The 12,178-nt window shown below is 37.9% G+C and overlaps 1 protein-coding gene across 3 annotated transcripts in view; it reads left to right on the top strand.

The window, feature by feature from the left end:
- The window catches only part of TUBGCP5 (tubulin gamma complex component 5), a 103,147-nt gene that overhangs the window by 11,162 nt on the left and 79,807 nt on the right, over positions 1–12,178 (top strand). For all 3 annotated transcript variants that reach the window (XM_028087279.2, XM_028087280.2, XM_028087277.2), the window contains exons 4-6: positions 7,319–7,412; positions 7,805–7,884; positions 8,285–8,420. In XM_028087279.2, the coding sequence (XP_027943080.1) occupies positions 7,319–7,412; positions 7,805–7,884; positions 8,285–8,420 (310 nt within the window). The remainder of the gene's footprint in view (positions 1–7,318; positions 7,413–7,804; positions 7,885–8,284; positions 8,421–12,178) is intronic.

Raw genomic sequence — 12,178 nt, 5'->3', positions numbered from 1 at the left:
AGCCTGTTTTCTGGGTGAGGGACCTGCTGCACTGTTACTCAGGCAACCCTGTTTGGGCAGAGTTGCCCTGTCCCCCTGTGGTGGGGGATGGACTCAATGGGAACCGGTTTTGGGGGCTTTTTTTCTCTGGCAGCTTTCTCTGGCGGCTTTCCGCCTCTCTTCAAGAGTCAGAGCAGAAGAGACGTTTCCAACCCTCTGCCTCAGAGCAGAGAGATTGCAGTCTGTTCTTCAGTGAGCTCTCCAGGCCACACTATCTCAGTTTCTGTCTGTGTTGCTATAAACTGCAGCATCCTGGGTTGTGCGCCCCTTGCAGCGCTCCCAGTCCTGCTACCAGGTGGGGGCACGTCTCTGCCCTTTGTGCTTTTTAAACCCCCAGCCGCTCCCAGTTCGCATGCGCGACCCCACCGCTCCGGGTTTCTGTCCCGCAGGCTGCCCTAAAGTCCATTCCCTGCCACTACAGGTCTGTGAGTCTGTGCTCCATTCCCAGCATGCAAGGCTGTCGCTCACCGGCAGTGTAGGATCCCCATGGCCAGGATCCCTCCCCCTGCTGTTTATCCTCCGATATCTGCCTGCCAGCGGAATCACGGCTCCCCACTTTGTACCTCAAAACCAATCGCCCATGGTACTCTGTTTGTAGAGAGCCAGATCTGTCTTCTTACATCTTAGGCTGATTTCGTGGGTGCTCAGAATGGTCTGGTATATACCCAGCTCAATTCCGGGGACCAGTTGAAATAGGGTCCCCTACTCCTCCGCCATCTTTTCCGAAATCAACTTGCTATTAACATTCTTGTAGAAACTTTGTGTGAACCTAAGTGTTCACTCTTTTTTGGACAGATTTCTAGGAGTGTAATTGCTGGTTTATATGGTAAGCATAGGTTCAACCTTTTGAAAAACTGCCAAATTATTTCCCAAAGTGACTATATCATTTTATATTCCCCCAAGCAATATATAAGGGTTCCAGTTTCTCTACATCCTGCCAACACTTGTTTTTAATCTATCTTTTATATTATAGACATCTTAGAGAATATGTGGTAATCATTTTGGTTTTGATTTACATTTCCCTAATGACTAAAGATGTTGAGCATTTTTTCATGTGCTTTTTAGCCATTTATATGTCTTCAGTAATGTCTTTTAAAGTCTTTTCCCATTTTGAAATTGGACTGCTTGTCTTCTTACTGAGTCATTAGAGTTGTTTGTTCCTCATACAAGTACTTCATCAGAAGAATGATTTACAAATATTTTCTTCCAGTCTCTAGCTTGTCTTTTCATTTCCTTAGTGGTGTTTTTTTGAAGTTCAAAAGTTTTTCATTTTAATGAAGTTCATTTATCTATTTCTTTCTTTTATGACTTGTGCTTTTGGGGTCATATCTTAAGAACTCTTTGCCTAATCCAAAGCTAAAAGACTTTTCTCCTGTCTTTTCTTCTAGCAGTTTTAGCACTTGCATTTCTATCTATGTTTTATTATGAGTTAATTGTTGTAAATGTTGTGAGGAAAGGATCTAAATTAAATTTTTTTTTACCTTCAGCTATTCAATTGTCCCATCACCATTTGTTGAAAAAACTATTCTTTACCTATTGAATTGTCTTGGCATCTTTGTCAAAAACAAATTGGACAGAAATATAAGGATTTATTTCTGGACTCTGAATTGTGTCACTAATTTATATGCCTATTCTTTACACAAATACCACACTGCATTTATTAATGTAGCTTTGCAGTGAGTTTTAGAATCAGGTGATATAAGTACTACAACTTTTTTCAAAACCATTTTGTGTATTCTAGACCCTCTGAATTTCCTTGCACATTAGGATTAGCTAAATTTCTACAAAAAGCCTTTTGTCAGGGATTGCATTGAATCAGTAGATCATTTGGGAAGTACTGCTCTGATTGGTTGAATTGTATCCCCAGAAAATTTATCTTCTCAAGTCCTATCCCCTGATATCTGTGACTATGACTTTATTATAGGGTCTTTGTCAATGTAAGGAAGTTGAAATGAAGTCAAACTGGCTAATCCAGTGATTGGTATCCTTATAAGACAGTAGAAATTTGAACACAGATACACAGGGCGAACATGCTATAATGGAGGCAGAGATTGCAGCCATGCAGCTGCAAATCAAGGAACCCTAAGGATTTGTGGCAACCACAGAAGCTGGAAGAGGCAAGGAAGGATTCTTCCCTCAAGCTTTCAGATTGAGCGTGGCCCTGCTGACGGCTTGATCGCAGACTTCTAGCCCCAAGAACTGAAAAAGATTAAATTCCTTTTGTTTTAAGCCACGCAGTTTGTAGAATTTTGTTATGGCAGCCCAAGGAAACTGCTACACAGTCTTAACAATATTAAATCTAAATATTAAATAATTAAATCCGTGAGTGGGAACTCTCCATTTATTTAGATATCTTTATTTTTCTCAGCAATTTCATTTTTCCAGGTACAGATCTTTCATTTCTGTTTACTCCTAAATATTTTATTCTATTTGGTGCTATTATGAATGGAATTGTCTTCTTAATTTCATTTGCAGTTTGCTTTTTGCTAACATTTTCTTCTGGATTCCTTAGTATTTTCTACACTGAGGGTCATGTTATCTCCAAAAATAGTTTGACCTCTTCCTTTCCAGTGTGAAGTGTTTTGGGACTTTTTGCACTGGCCAGAAGCTTCAATACAGTGCTGAACAGGAGAGTGGACATTTTTTCCTTGTTCCTAGTCTTAGAGGAAAAGCTTCAGTTTTACTCTTAATTATGATATTAATTATAGATTTTTCATAGATGCCCTTTATCAGTTTGAAGATGTTCTCTTTTATTCCTAGTCTATTGAGAGTTTTTATCATGATTAAGTGTTGTGTATTGTCAAATCTCTTTCTGTACCTTTGAGATAATCATAGGTTTTTTTGTTTTGTATTCTCTGAGGTCTTAGCTTGAGCTGCCATTACAAAATACCACAGACTGGGTGGCTTAAAAATACAAATTTATTTTCTCATGGTAGTGGAGTCTGGGAGGACTAAGATTAAGGTGCTGGCTGATTCAGTTGCTGGTTATGACTGTCTGGCTCATAGATGGCCACCTTCTCTGTTTTCACATGGCAGAGCTCTCTGGTATCTCTTCTTATCCCATTGGACCAGGGCTTCACCCTTATGAATTAATAACCTCCTGAAAGCCCCATCTGCAAATACCGTCACACTGGGGGTTAGAGTTTCAACACAGGAATTTGAGAGGAACACAAACACTTAGTTCATAACATATGATGTATTATATTAAGTGAGCTTTGGGTGTTAATCTAATTTGTGTGTGGACTGAGAAGTACATTCATACTTAAGGCCATTTTCAAGACTGTCCTGGCTTATATTTTGTGTTGGTTGCATGAACTCATGTTCCATCAGTCAAGCATGTATGGCTGGTTTGGTCCACTCCAGTTTCTACTGTGTACATCACAGCCTAGTCAACCCAAGACATATGGAGAGCTGAAGCAAGCCCTGTGTGGCTGTTGTGCCTCCAGGAATTCCCTGATAAACCCTCAACTATTCTGCTGTCCTGCTGCTCAACACACACAGGACCGCAACCACTGACTCCCCACTTCACTTGCCACTGCGTTTGCTACTTTAACTGACAGCTCTTTGAGTCAAGTGAGACTCTTCCATCAACAGAAGCAAAGCGGCTAGTTTTCATTCCCTGTCTAGTCTGGTTGAACTACAACTGTGATAAAGCTAGAAGGAGGAGGAAAATAGCTCTGGGCAAATATGCCACAAACTCACACAGTTCCACCCTGAGATCATTTTCGTGAATAAATGCTTCTCTCCATTTGTATGCCCTTGCTCCATTGAGAGCACTGAAATGGTTGTCTGGCAATTTTGTCCAGCTTTTAGTTACTTTTAGGGGAGAGGCTTTGAAGACCACTTCCTTCCATCATGCCAGAAGTGTATCTCTAACCGCACTATCTATTATAAATAGTTAGGGATTTATATTATCCATGGGAGTTACTCAGTAAATGACAGTTCACTATTTCCAGGCTCTGAATGATATTTGGCAAAAAAGATTTGGGGTGGTTTGTTATTCTTGGAAAAATAAGCAAAGACTGACATATTTATAAAACCCCACTGAAACTATGAATTCTAGTTCTTTGTAGCTTTGAGTTTCAAAGAATTTGAGAGTGGAGTATAAGTTATCCTTAAATATCCTTTGAGTCTCAAGACCACCTCTGATATAATATACAGCACATGGGATTGCTACTTTCATCATATATATACATGTGTGTGTTCATTGACTTTCTACAGAGTAGCAGGGACCATGCAGGGCCTCAGAAGACAGAGACTAGGGGCATGTGGCTGATGTGTAGCCAGAGTTCAACTCTTTACCTTTATCTCTTACGTAAAGAGATGGCATAAAAAACAAGTTAACTTGTATTTTTTTTTTACAAGTTAACTTGTATTTTTAAAGTTAAGTATAATAGTTCATATCTTCTATATGTAAGTGCCAGAGTCCTAACTCTAAGCAGTTTTCTTTTTCTTCACTACAATTAGTAATTTTGGTCAAAGCATGATATATAGCTGGTTGATAGGCTGTGTTTTGACCATTAGTGCTAATTTGTAGTTCAGTGATAACCCAATTAATGAGTTCTCTCAGGGTCAAGCTCCTTTATAGATGTTACTCAAAAATAAACAATGTATAGGAGTACGGAAATGGCATCATTTAGGTCCTCCTCCCATGACCAAGAGTTGCTTTTGTGCATCCCTACACTGCTACAGGGCAATAGTTCTAATACTTGGCAAAGTAGGGAGGTTTGCAAGGGTGCAATATGTGCCCTTTCACTGTACACACTTCCTTCCTCTGTCATTGGTAATTTTCACCTTACTCAGGTGCACAAAATAAAAAAAAAAAATTGATGCTAGCAATTCTTACTAAATAATAGATTTCTATAGTGGGAGGTGTTTAAGTACTTATATTTTAGACTTTTTATTCCACTTTTCTCTGTGGAATAAAAATTCTTTTCTTTGTTAAAGGAATTTCAGGCGTTTCTAAGCAGGTGAGAAATTATCAGAGAAAGGCCAGCTCCTTGAAGTCTTATTAGTGATATATTTTCTTCTTTTTTAATTTTTTTGTTGTTACATTAATCACCATACGTTACATTATTAGTTTTTGATGTAGTGTTCCATGATTCATTGTTTGTGCATAACACCCCGTGCTCCATGCAGAATGTGCCCTCTTTAATACCCATCACCAGGCTAACCCATCCTCCCCCTCCCCTCTAGAACCCTCAGTTTGCTTTTCAGAGTCCATTGTCTCTCATGGTTCATCTCCCCCTCTGATTTCCCCCCCTTTATTCTTCCCCTCCTGCTATCTTTTTTTTTTTTTTAACATATATTGCATTATTTGTTTCAGAGGTACAGATCTGTGATTCAACAGTCTTGGCACAATTCACAGTGCTCACCATAGCACATACCCTCCCCAATGTCTATCACCCAGCCACCCCATCCCTCCCACCCCACCCCCACTCCAGCAACCCTCAGTTTGTTTCCTGAGATTAAGAATTCCTCATATCAGTGAGGTCATATGGTACATGTCTTTCTCTGATTGACTTATTTAGTGATATATTTTCTAAACATTCCTAGGAAAGTTTAGCAAGTATTTTCTGTGTCCCTGGCATTTTACTAGGTGGTAGGAATACAGAATAAACAATACATGATCATCACTGCCCAGATTTTTAATAGTATTTAATTATGATAAACATTGTGAAGACATATATAAGGTACTACAGATGGTCCCTGACTTACAGTGGTACAAAAGCAATTCATATTCAGTGGAAATTCAGATTTTGAACTTTGATCTTTTCTCAGGTTAGTGATATGCAGTATGATACTCTCTGGATGATGCTGGCAGCAAGCCACAGCTCCCAGTCAGCCAGGTGTTCATGAGGGTGAACAACCAGTACACTTAACAGCCATTTTGTACCCATACAACCATTCTGTTTTTCACCTGCAATACAGTATTCAGTAAATTGCATGAGATATTCAGCACTTTATTATTAAATAGGCTTTGCCTTAGATGATTTTGCCCAACTATAGGCTAATATGGGTGTTCTGAGCATGTTTAACATAGGGTAGGCCAGGGGTGCCTGACTGGCTCGGTCGCTAGAGCATGAGACTCTGGATCTTGGGGTCCTGAGTCCTTATGTTGGGTGTAGAGATTACTTTAAAAAAAAAAAAAGGGTAAGCCAAGCTATGATGTTCAGTAGGTTAGGTGCATTAAATGCATTTTTGAGTTATATTTTCAACTTACAATGGCTTTCTTGGCATGTAACCCCATTGTAAGTTGTGGAAGACTTGTATAGAACATACAGTAGGAAGAACTCACCTGGTTTTTAGGCATTAGAGAGTTACCTTCCTTGAATTTAACCCATCTCTTCTTTCCAGTATAGTTTATGACTTTAGCCCATTTGGGGTATTTTTATTTTTTGGTAACTTTTAAACATGTTTTTTTTTTTTTTTAAGATTTTATTTTTATTTATTTATTTTAGAGATAGTGCAAGTAGGGGGAGGAGCAGAGCAAGAGGGACAAGCAGACTCTGCAGCGAGTGCGGAGCCGGACGCCGGTCCCGATCCAACGATACTGAGATCATGACCTGAGCCGAAATCAAGAGTCGAATGCTTAACCAACTAAGCCACCCAGGCACCCCAAATATGGTTTTTTAAATATAATTTTTTTGCATGTTTTTTTTTTAACTTAAAGAAAAGTTGAAGAATAGTAAATGAACTCCAGTGTATCCTTTGCTCAGGTTCACTAATCAGTGTTTTTTAATCTGGAATAGTTCCTCAGGCTTTCTTTTTCTTGACCTTGACATTTTTTTTTTTTAAAGATTTTTATATTTATCTGACAGAGACACAGAGAGAGAGGGAACACAAGCAGGGGGAGTGGAAGAGGGAGAAAGCAGGCTTCCCACTGAGCAGAGAGTCCGATGCTGGGCTCGATCCCAGGACCCTGGGATCATTACCTGAGCCAAAGGCAGATGCTTATGATTGAGCCACCCAGACACCCCTTAACCTTGACATTTTTTAAGAGCACAGGCCAGTTATTTGGTAGCTTGTCCTCAGTTTTGGTATTTCTGACGATTCCTCCTTATGATTCAGGTAATGCATTTTTGACATGTTCCTTACATGTATGCATTTGAACTCTAAAAAAGGTTTAGAGATTAGGATTTACTTAGGTATGATTCATGTTTTCTCAAACTAGAAAAAATATTGGGGACATAACTGACATGGGGTTATCTTTTCTTAAACTAGTTTTGAAAGCTTTCACCAACCTCAGTGATTCATATCTTCATTTTTTGTTTTAAAGACAGATGCACATTATTCCATACTGTCACTTCTTCTGTGTCTATCTGATTCTCCTTCAAACAGCAATTATGTGGAAACACCAAGAGATGAAGTGGGTACGTTGCCAAATGTTTAATATATAACAAAAGTGAAATTGGTTTTATTGCTTAATATCAGACATTTTATAAAAAGTTGTAAAAATCTATGAAACTAAAATATTTCTGTTGCTTTGGATACTATTGCAATTACAAATCATTTAAAATTTAAGTTCTGACTTTAAGTTAAACTACTTTCAATTATATAAAGAGAAAAAATTACTTTTGAAGCTAAGTTAAATTTTAAAATGTATTAGAATATCAGTTTATTGAGTTTCAGTATTTTTGAACTTTGTCATCCCCTGAGTGCGTTTTATTTTGAGTTTTGTTAGACTTTTTTCCTATAGTTTTGGGTTTTTTTTTCCCCCACATATTTTTGATAAAGCTGATGAAATTCTTCTGTTATATTTCAGAAAAGAAAGATGATTTTGACTGGGGAAAATACTTGATGGAAGGTGAAGAAATTGACCTTGGTCCAAATGTAAACACACCAGTAAGTGGCAATAGTTTTGCTATTGAAAATATAAATATATGCCAAGTGATACATTATTTTTGTGGTTCCTTTCACCCTAGAGCAACTTAACTAAAACAAGAATACTTTTCACTAAATTACAGTAGTTTGTCATTAAAGATTTATTAAGATTTTGCACTGAATCAGTAGTACTAGGGAGTTGAATGAAAATAAGTATCCTTTAAGGAGTATCCTTTCATCTTGGGGGTTTTGCCACCAAAAATAATTCCAGGTTATCATAGTAACTTTCAAGACATTTAGAAAAAAGTGTCATTAGGTATAGTTTTTGCTTTTTTTTTTGAAATATTCTTAATCTTTTCATCTAAATAGCTCCAGTCACCATACACTCTTAAGGATAAGATGTATTTCCCTTTTTAATCAGAATTGGTCTGAAGACAGTGAAGATGAAGATGATCAACAGCCCTTAAGTAGAGAAGACTCTGGGATTCAGGTGGACAGGACACCATTAGAAGAACAAGATCCAAACAGAAAACTGGGGCCTCGTGTCAGCTGGAAAGGTACTGTGTATTCTCAGATGCATCATTTTCTTGTAGTAGGACAGGCATGCTTTGGGAATCAGTTCTATATGATTTAAGATACTGGTAAGTTCTGCCATCTTTGTAAATCTTTTTAAACCATTAGTAGATCTATAGTGTCTAAGAAGTGGCACTACAAAATTAATGTTGAAAAGAGATTTATAGTGAAATTCTGTGTTTTGTTTTGTTTTTATAGTTCTGAGAACTTTACTAGTCCTAAATATTTCAATTTGTTTTTTATTGGAGAAGGGTTGACTTTGCCTAAGTTAGTAACGAAATAAAAGGAAAAAAGATCTGTACAATTTAATTTTAAATTGGAATGTTTGAATTTTAGTGAAGAACTGTGAATGGGTAGACTCTAGAAAGAACTGGAAGCAACCTCAGAGATTAGATTATCTAGTCCTACTCCTCATTTTGTAGATAAGGAAACAAAGTCCTGGTTACATTGGCTTTTCTATGGTCATGTAGCTGTGAAACTAACCCCCAGAAGATGGGATATGTAACCAGACCCTATTCACTGTACTTGAACCTTGCTAAATGGACAAAGTATTTAAAGCTGATTTAGCATCCTAATGATTTTCTAGCTTATTTTTTCTTTCCTTTTCTTTTTAATTTTTGTGTCAGACCTTTAGGGCAGAGTGTGGTCATTACTAGTCCATGCAGGAACGTTTAATTTGATTTATATCATCTGTTCTGCTATTTCTGATTCTCACTCCCCATTCTTTTTCTCTGCCAGCCCAGTTCTAGGCACCTGTTGTAATGTATTTGATACCTGTGTTCTCACACAGATCAAGTTCTTATAAAGTACATTCTATTGGTTGGTGTATTCTGTTTTAAAAATTATGTACTGGTATTATTCCATGTGCAGACTTTGTTCTATTCCTCTTTCATCTATCTCTGTTTTAAATCTGTCTCTGTCAACTCTGTGTACATCTCTTCTGTTACCCCTAACTGCTGTGTAGGTTTCTGCAGCTTGCAGTACCACATTTAAATTATCACTTTCCTGTGGACAGTCCCTGAGCTGCTTTTGCTCCCTCTACCTAGTGCCATGCCCGTTATGGACCTGGCCCACAGTCTCCTCTCTACTTGATAAAATCCACCCCTCTGATTTGGGCTGCTTTTGTTTTAATTTGCATTTGTCTGGCTGTTCAGGATAAGTGCTTGTGACTCCTCAGGTCCTTTAGCCTTGCCCCTTCTGTGAAGTACCCATTGATAACCTCTGCTTGTTTTCTTTTGGGTTTCATGATTTCCTTCGAGTTCCTTGTATGTCTAGATATTAATTCCTAGGTTTTAGACATGAAGTTATCTTGTAGTCACCTTACTATTAACATTTTTCATGAGATAATTTCAAACAGAATCTGTGATTTTTTTTCCACTATTTTGTTGTACTCAGACCTATAAATTTTTTCATGATATGGTTAGCATTTGGGTCTTGATATTTTTCTCTACAAAAACATTCCCTTGTATTTTCCTTCTGTTTGCTTTTTTAAAGCTTACGTTTAGGTCTTTAGTGACCACCAGGTCCACTTTTATATATGAACTGAGGTTAAAGGATCTAACTTACCTTTCTCCAATGTCATGAGCCAGTTTTCCCAGAAGCATCTACTAAATAACCCATTCTATCCACATCGTTCTGTGATTCTAGCATTATTATATATCAAGTTTTCATATATACATATATGTATTTCTGAACATTGTGTTCTCTCCCTTCAGTGTGAGTTGCTGAGGAACAGAATTTTTGTTTATATGGCTTTATAATATATCTCAACACACAGAAGGCAAGTTTCCCCATCACCTCCTTTATACCTTTTCAGAATTGGCTTAGCAGCATTATCAACAATAGCCAAACTGTGGAGAGAGCCCAAATGTCCAATAAAGAAGATGTGGTAAGCGAGAGATGTGTAAGATGGCAGAGGAGTAGGAGATCCTAGTTTCCCTCGGGATCTTGGTCCCTTAAAATCAGCTAGATGGTTATCAGATCATTCTGAAAACCTGCAAAATCAGAGATCTGAGAAAAGAATTGCTACAATTCTACAAATAGAAAAGTGATCACTTTTTGCGAGATAGGAGGTATGGAGATATGAATCTGAGGCAATATATCCCAAGATAAACCATGGGGGCAGAGAGCCTCCATAAGTGGGGAAATGGAAGTCTTATAAGTAGCGGAGCACAAAATTGGAACTTTTAGAGATTTGCCTGAAAGGCGCTCAGAGATGAAGCAGGGTAGAATCCCATGTGAGACAGCATGGTCTCAGGATCCCCAGGGTCACAAAAAGAACAGGGGTGCCTGAGTGCGCCAGAGTTCCCAGGCATTAGAGCAAGGACGCTGGTTACAAACAGTGAGTCCAGGCACTGGCTTTCTCCTCGGTGTTGGCATAAACCACAAATTGCTGTGCAGTTGTGCAACCATTCTCTGAGCAGGGGCCCCAGCAAGAGGCAGAACCCCAGGGAGACCTTCCTCCCTCCCCCTACCAGGAGGAGTGGTATGGGTGCATGCCACAAGAGTCCCTATGTTTGGAAACTCGAATCAGGGTCATGTGCCTGAGATAAAAATGTTGATCACAGGCTGGGTGAACACAGAGTTGAGACGGAAGCCAAGGAGACGAGTGATTGACTGCTTTTCCTTCACATCTGAATGAAGAGTGGGAGGCACGAACTTTCAGCTCTGGGTCTAGAGATTGGGGCACTACCATTTTCATCCCCCACATCAGTGCAGAATGCCTTTAAGGAGCAAAACAGCACTACATAATGCAGTCTGTATCTGTATACAGTGAGCCCAGCCCCCTGGCAAGGGTGGTGCAATTCCACCCAGACAAAGACACCAGGGAATCTACAACAGGCCCCTCTCCCAGAAGACCAGTAGGAATTTCTGGTGAATACCAAGTTTACTGATATTATAGAACTATAAAACTCCAGTTTATATAGCATTCGTGGTTTATTCTTATTATTCCTTAGTCTTTCAGTTTTATATTTTATTTTCCTTTTCAACTATTTTATTTTATCAATTCTTAAGTCGTTTTTATTTTTATTTTTACACTTATGATTTATATATGTATTTTTCATTTTTGGCTTCCTTTCATTGTATTCAACTGAATTTTTGTGTATGTATATATATGTAAGTTTTTCTCACCTATTTTGGGATCTAGTTTCTTCTAACAAACAGACCAGAATACACCCAGGATCTAGTTTAATATTCTGTTCAACCTCTTGTCTGATTTTATTCCCATTTTTTTTCCTTTTCTTTTTGGTTTCTCTTCTGATTAGTGTATATTTTTCTGGCATCATTCCTTAGTCCATTTCTTTTCTTGTGTCTTTTTTAATTTTTATTTTTACACTTATGGTTTATAAATATTTTTTTCATTTTTGTCTTTCATTATATTCAACTACATTTTTGTATATATATGTTTTTCTTTCCCATTTTGGGATCTAGGTTCTTCTAACAGACCAAAATACACCCAGGATCTAGTTTAATATTCTGTTCAACTTCTTGTCTGATTTTATTCCCATTTTTTCCCTTTTCTTTTCTTTTTGGTTTCTGTTCTGTACTGATTTGTATAGTGTGTATTTTTCTGGTATCATTGTTGCTGTTTTTGTATTTTCCCTCTCTTTTTTCTTCTCTGGACATAATGACAAAATGGAAGAAATTCCAAAAAAAGAGGACAAGAGGCAGTTACTCCAGTTATTTAATCAATATGGATATAAGTAAGATGTCAGAACTAGAATTCAAAACAACGAATATA

Source organism: Eumetopias jubatus, unplaced genomic scaffold (assembly GCF_037043125.1).
Source record: "Eumetopias jubatus isolate StellerSeaLion01/CBP00866 unplaced genomic scaffold, mEumJub1_p1.0 scaffold_7, whole genome shotgun sequence".
NCBI classification, from domain to species: domain Eukaryota; kingdom Metazoa; phylum Chordata; class Mammalia; order Carnivora; family Otariidae; genus Eumetopias; species Eumetopias jubatus.
Note: the sequence above shows the minus strand (reverse complement) of the source record. Positions and strands in the feature narration are given on the sequence as shown.